This window comes from Equus przewalskii, chromosome 2, assembly GCF_037783145.1.
Source record: "Equus przewalskii isolate Varuska chromosome 2, EquPr2, whole genome shotgun sequence".
Classification (NCBI taxonomy): Eukaryota; Metazoa; Chordata; class Mammalia; order Perissodactyla; family Equidae; genus Equus; species Equus przewalskii.
The window spans coordinates 91,727,070-91,743,300 of record NC_091832.1 but is presented as its reverse complement, the minus strand read 5'-3'; the positions used below and the strand labels follow the sequence as shown (position 1 = coordinate 91,743,300).

The following is a 16,231-nucleotide window of genomic DNA, read 5'->3' as shown; positions in this document are numbered from 1 at the left end:
CCTTCAGACTGGACTCCAGAATTAAGACAGATAGAGCAGACTCAAACCTGACTAGAAGCCTCAAGTCCAGCCTAACCCAGCCTAGACCAGCTGGAGCACATCTGGTCAGCAGACCAGTTTTTGCTGTTGTAAACCACTGAGGTGTTGAGATGTCTGTTATGTAGCAAAGCTGATTAATACACCATCAAAGTAGACCAGACAAAGAAATCAACTTCTCTCAAATAAGCCCTAACAACCTGGTTTGGGAATACAGCAACCCATCTGTAGCAGATTCAACTTACTTCCAGGCATCAGTTCAAAGTGAGGCCTTCCTTCTTCAGTGGACATAAGAGTAGCCAGTTTTCCTTCTATCATCTCTCCATCAATGAATTTTCCATAAAGAGCAGTCCTCTCATCAGGGTACACATAGGCTATCTTCTCTCCAGTCATCTCCCCATCTTCGTTTACTTCTCCTACAAGGCTGCCTCCATCCTGATGGGAGAAGCCAAAAACCAGAAAATATTATATATAGTATTTATCTGTATGACACGAGTTCAAGAAATTTCTCCTGTGCACTCCCATTGTTAATAGCACTGATATGGATCATAAGTTTAAGAATTCAGAGCTTTTTTTTTAAGGTTTTTAAATGTTTCCCTCGTCTCTCCAAAGTCCCCCAGTACATTTTATATTTTAGTTGTGGGTCCTTCTAGTTGTGGCATGTGGGGCACCACCTCAGCATGGCTTGATGAGTGGTGCTAGGTCTACGCCCAGGATCTGAACCAGCGAAACCCTGGGCCGCCAAAGCAGAGCGTGTGAACTTAACCACTTGGCCACAGGGCCGGCCCCAGAACTCAGAGCTTTTCACACGGGTGAGAAAAACATGATGCACATCTCCGCATCCAGCCCCATACAGATAAACTGCTACAAGTTATATGTATAGGGGACATATAAGCCTGATTTAGAGAGTCAGAGGCTGAGGCGCACTTTAAAATCCCGGACAAGTTACTCTATTTTGGTTTGCTATCTAAGAAACAAATATGTTATATTTGTAATATTAGTTACAAATTTAAATATTAGCTACAAATTTAAAAATGTAAAAGTTTACATTTAAAGAAAATATAACTGAGTGTTACTTTGGGCCAGTATGAAATGTGATGAAGATGTGTAGCGAGACAGTCTACTAATCATATGCTCTCACATCTCAATGTTGAATTTTGGATTTCTGGTCTATTAAGAAAATCTCTAGTTCAAATGTACTTAAGAATTAATTTAGTATACACGAGTAAAGAGAGTTGTCTGCATTTTCTAAGAGATAAACCAAAGGACTTCTCGACACTGTCTTTCTGAGAATCCGATACCATCACTTTTTTTGGAGTTAGAAGGAGAAGTGGAAAAAGACCCACTAAATTCTACTCCCTTCCCATCACTTCTTCCTTTTCACTTTTCTTTATTGACGGCTCCCTCCTGCCTCCTTCCAGGAGAGGGGCCAGCTGTGCTTCCTGTTTAGCTCTGTCATTTACTTCATTCCTAAGGGTCATTAAATGCTTTAGGGCAGAGGCTAACATAGAATAACAGAGAATCCCTGGTGAGTGCTAAGGACACAGTAGGTGATCCATAAATATGTTTTGAATTGAACTGAGATACCAAAAAATAATTTAATACATACGCAAAAAATAATCTAATCTAGGGTGCAAGAGATGTTTTCTTTTTTTTCCCCATCCAGAAGGTTCTTATGGTATAACTTGAAAATATAAGACCTTTGTGGGTTTGATATTACAATACTAATGCCAAGACATCTTCCAAAAGCTTGGTTATTTCCCCAGCTCGAAGGTTCTAGGAGCAGCTACTCAAAGTCAGTGATGTAGGATGACTTCTGAGTGATCCCAAAAGCTGCTTGCTGAGAGACAGCAGGAAAAAATAACATCAGGTACATGATTTCTCCAGTTCATCGTAGTCTAATGGTTCTTTGGAGAAAAAAGGTTATAAATTAAAAAATGAATCACAGCACTTCCAAGAAAGAAGAATACTTGGAAGCCTTTTTCATGGATAGAAAGTGCATCAGGGATATATTATTGCTCTTTCTCTACCCTGAGTTGATTCTTAATAACCCAGCATAAATGGGGGTGATACTTTCGGCAAGATCTGCCTTCAGGCTTTCAGCGATTATTGAACTGACGGCGGTGGGAGCATTTGTGCTTCTTACATGTCGTAACTAATACAAACCATCAACACTGATATTTATTCTGTCTTTCTAGGGTTTCACATTTTGCCCCTAAATACTTTAAACTTCTGGTTTTGGGGACAAGTGAATTTATGTGTTAGAATGATAAAGCAGAGATTCTTCATTTCCAAAAGGAGTTATAAATTTTTAGTTAAAAACTTTACATCACTGTTCCAAGGTAAAATTTCGAAAGAAATAAACTGTCCTTAGAGTGAGCTAATAAATACTGTAGGGAGAATCATTATTTTTTCCTGTCTTTGTTCCTGCTTTGACCCCATGTCACAAAAACTTCCTTGTCTGCTGTGTCAGGGAGTGTTGGGGAAGAAGCTGCTGGTTTCTCGCCTCTGCTCAGTGGCTCCTCTTGGTGAGAGGAGGAACCATTCATCTGATTAGCAAGAGGCAGGGTCTGACACCCACTGACTTTCATCTCTCTACTGGGTGGCAGCTAACAGAAGAGAGCCTGCTGTTCCCATGTGTCCTGCTGCATTTTTGCTTACCCTCTCCTGGGTCCTGGAAACTGGCAGTGCCACAGGCTGTACCTGTCCCCTCTCCATTCCTGTCCTCTCCTTGGGGAAGTGCCCCAGGCAGGCCCTACTCCCCCAGAGGAAACCTGCAGCTTTCTAGCTGCTCTGTCTGCAGCTGGTCCATCTGTTCAGTTCAGAGGGAAAGGAGTAGAAGCCCACACCACATCTCCTATCCAATACTGCCATTATAAAACCGACATCTTGACCCCTGACACCTATGTCTATTTCTCGGTTGATTTTGAATCCAGAGAGCAGCTGGGTGAAATGAGCCCCCTCAACTGCCAACAGATACCTTATATAAAGCAAGACTTATCAAACAAGTTAATTTTGAAAGCTTATAACTTCCCAGTGCTTCCTTCCTAAGGCAGAGTCTTCTCTTGGTATTTAATAAGATAATTAAGGCTAATGACTAAAATGTAGCTGCATATTTAGGTTTCAAAATGCAACTATATTGAGTGAGGTGGATCCACTCATCTTAGTCCATCTTTGATCTCCTCTAGGGACTTTGCTTATAGTCAAAAGTAAAATGATAGGTAGCGGGAGAATCTGGTAATCCATATTTTGCCTCTTTCCTACACTCACCCTCACGCAGAGAGTTCCACTTTCCCTGACTTCAAGATTCACTGTGGCACAACCAGAGGCACTCACAACTAGAATATACAACTATGTACTGGGGGTTTTGGGAATAAGAAGGAAAAAAAAAAAAAGATTGGCAACAGGTGTTAGCTCAAGTGCCAATCTTTAAAAAAAAAAAAAACATTCACTGTCATATCGGCGGGTCCCCAGCACTGGGCAGCAAGATGCTCAACATGCCCACTCATGAAGCAATGAAAGCTTCTGTCTTCCTAACTGGTAGGGACCTCCACCACTCCCCTCTTCCTGCTTGCCTTGTGGGCAGTAACCGAAAGGACTTCTGATCTATTGCAGAGCCTACCAAGAGGATGTACATATGCTTTAGTAATGATTAAAAAAATGTTTTACAATGTTTTTTCCTTATGCCCTGTTCCTAGAGATTAACTAATTTTTGAAGAATAATAATATGTAAGTAGATTTAGCTGGGACTACTTTTCTCATTATACATGTAATAGATTCTTTGTTTTTGTTAATACTTTTTAATCATAACACAAGATTCAGAGCAAGAAAAAATGTATTTTGACTTAAGCTCTGGACAACATAAAATATCAGATAAAATATTTTCTCAGGTCTATTTTCTGAAACATTTTCTGGAAATTCACTAACAACAGATGGGATATTTGAAATGCAAACAAAAATTAGAGCATTAACTCCCAACCATGGATTTCGCCACATCTTTTTGCTCTAATAAACTACAGAAATATCATAAAATGCTATCAAATACTCAAAGGCAAGTTAATTTTAATCACCCTAATTTAAGGGATATAAACCACGAAGCACATTATAACGTAGGGAGTGGTACTGTAAAATGAAGTAACAATGGTGTAGTAAGTCCAAAAAGATGGGAAATTGCTGGATTTGTTCTTATGTATGAGAAGCAGAATAGGATTAATTGCAACAACAAAATATTCCACCGTGTCTTTCTATATACCGAAGGAATATTTTTAAAAAGCAATATATTTTTGTCTTTATGAGTGGTACAATAAAATCAATTTGTCCCACTTTGTTTTATTCACGATTAATCATTCCTTTTCAAAACAACACTGAAAAGGAATTCGTAGTAGATGGAAGGACCAACAATCTAAGTCAATGAGGAACAGCAGCGAGATAGCACACCTCATAAACTGCTGCCTTTAGCTACCGTGACCCTCAAGTTTCATAGCTTCACATTTTCTAACACAGGGAATACATTTTACTCTTTATTGTGAAAAGTCAAAGCATCTTCTTAAAACATGTTACTTTCCAGCACCATGAAGTCACAAGGCTTACTGGGTAATATATCCAGCACACGCCATGCCGAATGTTGTCTTTATATTGCCCCTTGAAGATCAGTCTCCCATCTGTGTCGTATTCCTGGGCTGGTCCATTCAGCTCTCCGTCTACATACGTGCCCTGGAGAACGCCCCCGTCCTCATACGTGTAAACTCCCTGGCCCTGCAGGGCATCGTCCACGTAATATCCCTCCAGAGTGCTGTGAGAGAAGGGGGACAAAAGGGCAGAGTCAGATCACGACTCAAGTCTCCTGAAGAAAATGACCACCAAGGAACTGCATGCCCAGCTCTGCTGCAACGCTGACCTGCATCCGTGCATCCTTCTGAATGCTCCTAGATCGCCAGGAAAAATACTCCCAAGACACGGGTAGGATTAGGAACAAGGATGGAGACTGAATTCCTCATCTCTTGGTACCTATTAATCCTTTTTCTCTGCTGGAGGAAAGAGAGAAGGAAGAAGCCACAGCAGAAACTGAGAACAAGCCTCATCGGAATATGTTTCCAAGGCTAGATGTTGACCAATACTGGGCAATAGAAACGCTCGTGTTACCCTTTCCATATATAAACCACTTATGCTTCATTTCCCTCAAGAGTGGTCCAGAATTCACTGATAGTTCTCAAGGGTCTTTCAGATGGCTTGTGTGTAGTGGTTTCTAATAATACAAATGTGGTATAGAATGGGTAAATGTCTACAGATTGGTTTTAAGTTATTAATGTATCATTTATTGGTGACAGCCATAATTGGTATCATATCAAAAGAATCCCCTTCCATCTCTTTGGAAGATATGTGGGGATTTATTTAAGTGTGTGCGCGCGTGTGTGTGTGTACATGATTATGGCAAATAGGGGCAAATAAGGAAGAGTGCAGGCGACACCTTGCTAATATCATTAGCAGCCTGATAAAGTTTGTGAGCCACAGTCCTAGAACAGAAGGAAGCTCACAGCGGTGCTCATGCTGACTTTACAAGTACCTCTCTATCTCTCTCTCCTCATAAAACACTTTTGGAATTTCCATAACATGTTTTCAGTGTTAGCCTCACAAAGGCCATTGTGCAATCAAACTAAATTTACCAGAAACTCCCTTTATGTACTGAAATTTGGCATAAGGGGAAGACCAGTTCAATTTTTTAAGTTTAAAAGGTAAAATGTTTAGCAACAAAGACAGTTTGATTCCTTTAAGGTGTGCAGATGGCATTCATTCATTAATTTAACTAACAAACATTTATGGGGTGCCTTCGAAGGAGCAGGCATTGTGCGAGGTTTGAGAAAGCAAGACGAAGAAAACAAACACAATCAAATGGGAGAGACTGGAAGCTCACACTGCAGACTGGGGACAGGTGGAACACAAATGGCACCATGGGGACTGAGACGGCTGCACCTGACGCTGCCTGGTCAAGTCTTGTCTTTCTTTAATGAATGACAGAATGATCTGCAATTATTAAATGAAAAGTACAGTCTAAATAACGATAGCCTTTGACTACATTGTAATTACACTATTTGTAGTCTCCCAAGGAGATAAATAGTTCTCTTTCAGTTTTGTTTGTACTCTCAGTGACAAATAGGTTTAGTAAATTCATGAAGAGAATAAAGTGCACTTTAGCATAGCCCTTGCATAAATAATCAAAATTCTAAATCTGCGAGGTTGGAATTAATGAGATTCAACTGTCATTAGACTCACATTAGATGCACAATAAAAAAAAAAAAGAACAACCTTGATGAAGGATAACTAATCAACTGAGATCATGATGCAATATAGTGCAAAAAACTATTTAATCTTCAATCTTCATTTTTAGGATTGCCAGATAAAATACAGGATGCTTGGTTAACTTTGAATTTCAGATAAACAACAAATTTTTAGTATAACTGTGTCCCAAATATTGAATGGGACACAGTTATACTAAAATATTTTTTCGTTGTTCATCTGAAATGCCATTTTAACTGGGTGCCCCGAATTTTTATTTGCTGAACCTGGCAACATAATGACTTTGGATTCTCGAGAGTTTGCAAAGGGTGACTGTGTGTGTTTGGGTAGAATTATCCCCTGACAGTTGAATTTGCCAATATTTCTCAGGTTTATGATCAAATTTACAAGACACGGGACTTGTGAACCAGTTAAACAATAATATAGAATTGTACATATTCCCTGCTAAGCATATCCAGTAGCTTGTTCCACTCTCCCTTACAATAGAGCCCATCCTTGTTAGTATCATAATACTAAGAACAAACTATTTCCCCTTAGCCCAACTGATCTAAGATACATCAAAGCAAATTCTTAAGGCACTGGAGAGCAAAACGTGCTGCATTATTTTTCAGCACCTGCCTGACGAAACAGCTTAGCTCTCTCGGCAAATTTTTATGGTAGCTTCGCTGGAATCTGCTGACAAAAGGGGCATGTTATCACACGAACTGGATTTTCCAGGGCAATAAAAATGACAGACTTTGAAAACCTCTGGCACTGAGGAAAGAAGATAAAAGCTTTCCGGTCTGGTGTTAAAGGTGTTACCCTTCTTTCTTTTTCCTCCTCTAGGGGAGGTTGGTAAACTGTGGCCTCCTGCCTGTTTCTGTAAATACAGTTTTACTGGAACATAGCCACGCACATTCCTTTCCGTATCCTCTATGGCTGCTTTCAAATTACAACAGCAGAGTGGCATACTTGCGACAGAGACCGTATGCGGCCCCAAAAGCCTAAAATATTTACTATCTCACTCTATACAGAAAAAGTTCGCTGACTCCTACTCTAGAATCCTCTGCTCACATTAGTTTATTCACTGGCCCCAAGCACACCTCCATCTATCTTAGCTTTCGTGCTACATTTTCCTTGCTTTTTCCCTTAAAGCATATGTAATCAAACTTTTTAAATCCCTGAGGACAAATTCAGGGGAAAAAGTTGTGTGTCACATTTTCTTTCTTTTTCATTCAAAACAAAAATAACCTTGCGATAGTAATGAATATTCTCAAACCTCTGGCATTTTTCTATTCAAAAAAGAAATAAATTATGAGAAGATGGCACTATTTTGTAGCCACTAAAGGGTTAATATCTGGTCATATTTGGGAAGTAGCTACATAGAAGCGGCTGCCCAATCTTTCTTGCTGAAACTGGACTGAGAGTTGTGCCATGGAGCAAATCTGCTCATCACTGGCCTAACCAGAGCCTACGCATCCTCCGCATGTGGAGCCCTACTTCCCACAAAATCTACCCTCATAGGAGCCTAGTCATGGGCTATTATTGGACTTTCCAGGTCTTTATCGATGGTCAACCTATGTGTCCTGTTTCTCTAATGGGATTATAAGCCCTTTATGGGAACAAATTAGGCATTACCCATCAATGTATCCCTCCTCTGACATACAAACGTAGGATATCTTCAAGTGGCATTTCCTAAATGAAAGAATGGAAATGGGAACTGGGATAATTTTGCTTTGAGAAGAGAAGATGGAGAGGGAAATAGTGTTAACAACGTTGCTCCAGCGCAGGGAGTGCTCTGCCCCTGAGGTAAATGTGCATACAGTCTGCACGTTAGCAAAGTTTCTGAAACTCTCCCTACCTTCTTTCTTCATTTGTAAAGTGGACTCCCAATAGGGTTTCTGCAAGGATTAAACAGGTTAATATACATCAAATGTTTAGAAGATGGTCTGGCATATAGTGATGGCTTGAATAAATAATTGCCATTATTATTAAGCATGTGTATTGACGCATATGATGGTGAGCTTTCTACTGAGAAACTGGGTTTAAAACAGCAGCATCAGAGAAACAGCTATGAGACACTGCAATACACAGTTAAAGAAATTTACAAAACTGCTGTAAATCTACTGGAAAAAACAAGCAAGAAAGATTCCTCTCTGTCTGGAATAATTTATAAGTGATCTATTGAATGAGGGGAGGATAGAATAAATGCCTCTTTAAATGAAAAAAGTAATATGCATTCATTGTAAAACAAACAAACAAACAAAAACCAAATCAAGCACTATGAAGATGTAGAAAGTGGAAATTCCTAGTACTCCTATCCAATTTGGCACACATCATTTAAGACTTTTTTCCATTTATATTATGCATTTTCTCACCTTTTGTTGTTGTTTTAACAAAAATAGGATCACACTATACACAATGTTCTGGACTCATACTTTTTTAAAGTCCTTTTCAACATCTTGGCAGATTCTTTAGTATGTTAAGAAATGAAAAATAAAAAAAGGTATTTCAATTGTTTGATTTTTCTGGCAACAGTATCTGAATCAAATAACTGGAAAATGTAGAGGAAACTAAAACATCAATTTTAATTAAATTTCTTTCTCTGCATATACACATGGACCATTTTTATCTGTTTTATCAAAGCTCTTATACTTTAACTTCCAGTAATAAATTAAATGAGGAAATCTAACTTACAAAGAAAGAGAGAATTTTTATAATTGTTTACCAAGACTGATACATCTGCATTCTATTCAAATAGTAGTGTATTTTCATTAAAAAAAATCTCTTTAATATCTGAACACACAAGCGTGTTCTTAGGAGATTGCCAGCTTTGGCTTTTCCTTGGGGTCTACAAGCTTTGGAGCTTTCCACCTCATGAGGCATAAACTCTGTTCCCTTCCTTTCGCCAGGTATAGTAAAACAAGAACCAAGAGGGATATTTAAAATAATTCGTAATTCTACTTTAAATTCCCATTTCTAACCAAATTAAATTGTGACTCAGCATTAAAACATTGTTTCAGAAATTATCTTATATGACAATATATATTATCTCTTAAAATATTAAAAACTAAGAAAAGAAGAAGAAGAACATTAACAACAAATCCAAACCGTCTGCTAGGGCTATTTATTTCCAACCAGAAGCTTCTACTTCTTCCAAGGTGTGATAGGCAAGCTGGATGGAGCACTATAATGCTTCCATGTAAGATATTGTGCTGTGTATCTTCAAAGTTTTTACCCTTTGATAGAAGGTCTATAAGTCTGTAGGATCTGATTATTATAAAGGCTCAAGACAGTAAAATATTTGAGGAGCAATTAATGAAATTTAGTTTTGCTCTCTAAAAAGAAACCTAAGAAAACTCTGCTAGCCATTTAATAATAACAGTAAAAATAATAATGATAAAAGATCATCATCATCATCACCCATCCTTGATACTGAGGGCATTATGCTAAGTGAAATAAGTCAGACCGAGGAAGACAAGTACTGTATGTCTTCACTTATATGTGGAATCTAAAAAAGTCCAACTCAGAGAAAGAAAGAGTAGAATAGAAGGTAGAGTGGTTTCCAGGGGCTAGGGTGTGGGGGAAATGGAGAGATACTAGTCAAAGGGTACAAACTTCCAGCTGTAAGATGAGTAAGTTCTGGGCATCTAATGTACAGTATGGTGACTACAATTGATAATACTGTATTCTATACTTGAAAATTATTAAGAGAGGAGATCTTAGATGTTATCAGCACATACACAAAGATTGTAATTATGTGAGGGGATGGAGGTGTTAACTAACTTTATTGTGGTAATCATTTCTCAATATATACATATATCAAATCATTGCATTGTACACCTTAAACTTACATATGTTCTATGTCAATAATATCTCAATAAAGCTGGGAAAAAACTGCATATACAGAGCAATAGAAAAAAAATCCATGCTTCCCCATGAGCGCCTACTTGGTACCCTCCACTCTACAAGGTCTTTACAGGTTTTCTCATTCAGTCTTCACAACTCAGAGAAGCAGGTATAATTATCTCCATTTTACAAAAGAGGAAGAGGGCAACTGTCTAGAACAGGGTCCTCTGAGTTGATTCCTTAGCAAAAACTCCCATCAATCTGCCAAGCTCCTACCAAGTTGTTCAAGCTCCTACAAGAAAGTAACTGAACTCACCCCAAGACCTCTTTGAACTTTTCACAATTACAGCCAATGAGTGACTTCAAGTAAAATTAAAGCATGGAAGAAAGGCAGTCAAGACCACAGGTATTTCTTTGTTTCTAGTTAGAGGAGGGTAGTAGATGTGGTAAAAAGAGAGGTGGCTCTAATTGAACTCACCTTGGCTTGACTGTCAGCTCCAACCCTTACTAAGTAGGTGACCTTGGGCAAGTTATTTAACCACTCTTTGCCTTAGTTTCTTCCTATGTAAAATAGAATTATAAAACCTACTTCAGAGCCCGCCCTGATGGCTTAGTGGTTAAAGTTTGGTGCACTCTGTTTCAGCAGCCAGGGTTTGGTTCTCGGGCACAGAACCACACCACTCATCTGTCAGTAGCCATGCTGTGGTGGTGGCTCACATAGAAGAACTAGAAGGACCTACAACTAGAATATACAACTATGTACTGGGGCTTTAGGGAGGGGAAAAAAAAAAAAGAAGACTGGCAACAGACTGGCTCAGGGCTTTCCTAGCAAAAAAACAAAGCAAAAAACTTTATCCTTCTGGCCCTACCTGATCAGGCTTCTGCTTTAAAAAAAAAAAAAAAAAAAAGAGAGAGAGAGAAGAAGAAGAAAAAGATAAAAGCTACTTCACAGATTGCTATGAAGGCAACGTGTCCAGTGTTGAACAAATGATAAGTACCCAAAGTTATCCATTTCTTTTCCACTCCCTTTGTTCTTGTATGCCACAAAAATTTTTGCTTTAATCAGAACCGTTCATTAGAATACAGATGAATATATTTGTTGAGCCTGGTTCCAATGAAAGCTGGATGACTGTCAGGAACATAGAAGGGACTTTTGCGTTGTGTGGGAGGTTGGAATATATGACTTCAGAAGTCCATTCCAACTCCAATTTCTCTGAAATGTGACCAAGCACTTTCTAAAAACCAAACACAAGGGGCCAGCCTTGTGGTGCAGCAGTTAGGCTTGCACGTTCTGCTTCTTGGCGGCCCTGGGTTTGGCAGTTCGGATCCCAGGGTTAGCCAGTTTGGATCCTGGGTGCAGACATGGCACCACTTGGCAAAAGCCATGCTATGGTAGGCATCCCACATGTAAAGTAGAGGAAGATGGGCACGGATGTTAGCTCAGGGCCAGGCTTCCTCAGCGAAAAGAGGAGGATTCGCAGCAGTTAGCTCAGGGCTAATCTTCCTCAAAAAAGAAAAAAAAAACCCAAACACAAGAGATTCTGCATGGACCCGTCACCTGGGAAATGTCAGCCTTTCTCAGGAGCTCCTCCACGGGCAGCCTCACTTAGGTTATTTGGCCAGTGAGAACTTACAAGGAGCTCTCTAAGCCGGACATATTAATATAGCAAATCAACCTCAGAAAACGACTTGGGCACAGGAGAATGAAGTCACGTAGTAGTAAATAACACTTTGCAATCTAATTGGCATGTCAAGGAGAAGGAACAATAGTATAAAAAAAGAAAACTGAATGAAGTAACTCATCTCTATCTCATAATCAGGCTAAAAACCACGTGATTCCCTAATATTACAGAGCCCAAAGAAAATCTGCATTGAAACACCTCTTTCTTGCTACCATTCTAGGATTTCAAGAAGTCCTGCTAAATTGTCCTTACATCCATAAATCTTGGTTGAAATGAGAACAATTAAGGAAAAGATACATTAAAATAAATATCCATAATTGGGGATTAGTATAAAAATTAGAGTCGTGTGTATCAAAGTATTTTTGCATGCTAAAAGTTTTCATAATACCCCACAGTATTCCAGTGAATCCACTGATGCCGATCGACTGCAGAGCCACACCAACAAAGCATCAAGATGCCTTTTTCCTTAATACACAAATGCCTTTATCTCAGGACTAGAGCAGGTGTTAAGAAGTCCCAATTCTCTAATCTTAAGACAATTTTCTTCTTTCCTTTAAAAAAGGGAGGAAAATGGAAAACAGCTGCTTGAAACAACAATTTTCAAAATAAGGTCAATTTCTGCATTCATTCTTCATTTGTGAGATAAAACTATCTGGTAAAGAGTGAGTGGTCTGACTTTAGGTTTCCGACTTAACAAGCTGGTTGTAGTAGCTTAGCTCTTCTATTCTACATTTTGTCGTATAAAGAAGGAAAGACTAACTGTTAAGGTCTAAAAACTAGCAAATATTCTGAAGTTGAGACACTAGTAAAAAGGTGAACAATGTACATATTGGCTGTTGAAACTGAATCCAGAGATTTAGAAATAGATAGCAATTTCCTTATTTTACCTTGAATATACTTAATTAAGATGCTTAAATTCTCTGTCAACAGTGGTTACCTCCGTGACATGGCGGTAACAGTAAAAAAAAATAGAGCACATTCACTTTTCACATTTCTGTATTTCTTGAAGTTTTTTATTCTACCAAGCATTTGCCACATATGAAATTTAAAAATAAAATAAAATATTCTGCTTTTATCCAGGAACTTGGTTAAAAAATTTAACAGGGCCATTTTTCCTGGTGATCTGAACATTTAAAATTTGTATTCAGGTTTATCATGCTCTGTGATAAGGGAAAAATTGATTCTAGATTTTTCTTTTTTTACAGTAGCCTTCCTAATGAGTGTGAGGTGGTATCTCATTGTAGTTTTGATTTGAGTTTCCCTAATGATCAGTGATGTCGAGCATCTTTTCTCATGCTTATTGGCCATTTGTATTATCTTCTTTTTGTTGTTGTTGAGGAATATTAGCCCTGAGCTAATAACATCCATGCCAATCTTCCTCCACTTTGCATGTGGGTCACCACCACAGCATGGCTGACAAGTGGTGTAGGTCCATGCTTGGGATCCAAACCTGCAAACCTGGGCCACCAAAGGCGAATGTGCTGAACTTAACCACTATGCCACGGGGCCAGCCCCTAGAATTTTCTTGATATAAATTCATATTTGTTTGAAACCTTACCATAAATCACACACCCAGTTAATGGCATAGATTATGGTGATGGACATATCCTTAATTCCAAACTCACCAGATTGTATACACTAAATACTTCAGCTGTTTGTGTGTGAATCATACCTCAATAAAGTAGTTTTAAAAAAAACACACACACTTGGGTTCAGGTTTTACATAAGATTAGAAGGTATCAGGCCAAATTTTCTGTCAATACACTTTATGATTTTCCAAACACAGGTTCCCACAATTGCAAACAAACCCTCTGATGGGAGCACAAGCCAGCACTACAGGTTTGAACAACTTTCTTAAACTCGAACAGAAACTTTTTGTTTCCTCACCTGTTATTTCAAAACCTTGATTTCACCCTTTTTTGGGGAAATTTTTCCAGACTGAAGCCTCCTGACTGTCAGTAAAGGCATAGAGTTCCCACTTTATTTTACCTAACACATGAGACCCTAAAAATTGGGAGTGGTAATAGAGAGAAAAATTAATAGGTAAATGCAAATTAAGGCATTCTTAATTTAAATGCAAATTAATTTAAATGTAATTTAAACTAATTTAAATGCAAATTAAGGTGTATTCTTCATGTGGAAACAACTGACTTCTTCATGACCAAATCTTGCATCCCCCTTAGAAAGAGCTAAGAGATTCCATGGCCTTTTTTTCAGTCCTAAGACTATCTCACTAATTTTTACAGCAAATTCTTTTAGCAGATGTCTCATAACATGATCAGTATTAGGGTTAAGATAGATGGTGACAAGAACTTGTCGCCACATGGCTTCATCACATGTCATAAAAGCTGTGATACTGACCTTCTACCCTCAAGGTCATCTGAAGAAGTTGAACAAAGGTAACCTCTCAAGGTCCTCACTAATACCATCATTTTTTGGGTCTACTATTTGAACCAAGACTCTATAGGTGTTTGAAAGGTAGGTATAAATCCTAGTGAATTGGAGCCTCGAAAAGACTTTTTAAAAAGTCTATCAATTTATTTCTATCCCACAGATAGCTATTGGCTTAGTGCTTCAGCCTGACCTAGAGCTTCGGCTTTCTCATGTCACGAACACGTGCAAATTACTGCATTTGTATGACACACTGGGGTAACTGGATGAAGCTGCTTGGAGCCAGGATTGACCAGTTTGACAGAAGGAGGGAGGTGCTCAGCAAGTGTCAGGCCCCACTCAGCACCCTAGGGCTGAGGGTGTCAGTGTCTCAGAGTTAACATGCAGCTCATTCTTGGCACACTGGTTCAGAAGCTCTGGGTATCAGGTCTGTGAAGCAAGCAAGTAACCAACACTAAGTTCAATCAAACCTGTTGGACTGTTTTCCCATAGTCAATCACTTACTGGGTGTGATCATCAAACTACCAGATTTAAAGCATGAGTGTGTGGGGGGTGTGGGTGCGCGGGTATTCTGGGTGAATTCTACTCTCTCTTTCAGCTCCCATATTCATTCAGCAAGAGTTTTTGTTCCTTTTTCTTTTTTTAGTACCAAATTAAGAGAAAGTGCTATGAAGCATAGAAGATGAAATAGGCATAGACTGTGCCCTCAAGGAAACCTCTGTCCTGTAGGGGAAACAAGACATTTACATAATATATATTTGTTGAATGAATAAAAGAATAATTGCAGTATAAGGTAAAAAGTAACACCTTCCAGAAAAGAGCTCTGAGTGAACTGCATTGGGAATGAGGCAGGAAGTGTCCCTCTGGACAGGTTAAAAGGTTCAGGAGAGAAGAAAGCACTGACACCAAATCTTGAAAGAGGCCACCACGGGACTCAGGCATTCACCGGGTATTCCCAGCAGAGCAAAAGAAAGGAAGTAAAATATCTGACCACTTAAAATGTACATTTTGCAAGCAAATCTCTGCTGAAAAAGGTGGGGTATGGGGCTGGGGGCAATGGGAAAGAGAAGGTTGGAATCCATAACTAGAAGGAAACTTTACAAAAGTTCTGTGATGTGTTTTTATTGCTTTCCTCGCCCCTCATTATGTCAGATCATTGAGGGCCTGGGGAACAGTTAATATCTTTAAAAACAACTCACTCCACCTACAGAAAAGGGATTCTGTGTCACAAGCCAATCCCTGTGATCACCATTCAACTGCCAGCTTAGACATTTTCCTTCCCAAAGGAATTCCAAGGTTTAGGAAGCTTCAGCTTGCTACCAATGTCGCGAGCTTCGTAAGTGGTGCTACATTCCATAGAATCCTATAACCTGCTTTAGCTAAATCCACTTCTGTATTACCCAGTGAAGTGGTCTGAAAAGAGCTGACCCTTCCACGGCTCTGAATTCCTGTAGATGCTTGAAAAATTCACATGGCCACTCTCATTCCTGAAGTGGACATGGTGTAAAGTCATTGTGGAAAAGCCGGGCCCATGCAACCCCATCTCTTCTTGAAAGAGAAAGGTCCTATAGTCATTTCCAGCTATCTCAAGAGAGTAAGGAGCTTCTGCTGTATAGCCTCCTCACACAGGAGGTGAAAGCAAAGTAAAAAGAACCCTGCTGTGAAAAATATTTTAACTAGAGATAGAAGATAGAAAACACTAGTTTTGACATCAGCATTAAGGTATCTCACACACAGACCAGTTATCCCAAAGACAAGCATTTAGAACGCCGTGAGTCTGGAGCTGTACACCTCTTCCGTCTACCAGTCCATGTCTTAGCGCTTGGACTGTGATAATGTGACTTTGAACAACTTTGCTAAATATTTTCTTAACCCATCTCATGAGGAAAGAACAACATGCTGAGAAAATTATGAAGCTGCAGAACCAACGAGGTGGCCGAATCTTCCTTCAGGATATCAAGAAGACAGACCGTGACGACTGGGCGAACGGGCTAGATGCA

The 16,231-nt window shown here is 39.1% G+C and overlaps 1 protein-coding gene across 1 annotated transcript in view; it reads right to left on the bottom strand.

The window, feature by feature from the left end:
- The window catches only part of SETD7 (SET domain containing 7, histone lysine methyltransferase), a 45,131-nt gene that overhangs the window by 19,123 nt on the left and 9,777 nt on the right, over positions 1 to 16,231 (bottom strand). Inside the window, exons 4-5 of the mRNA XM_008520273.2 lie at positions 4,627 to 4,828; positions 282 to 471 (exon numbers count right to left, since the gene is read on the bottom strand). Coding sequence (XP_008518495.1) covers positions 282 to 471; positions 4,627 to 4,828 — 392 coding nt within the window. The remainder of the gene's footprint in view (positions 1 to 281; positions 472 to 4,626; positions 4,829 to 16,231) is intronic.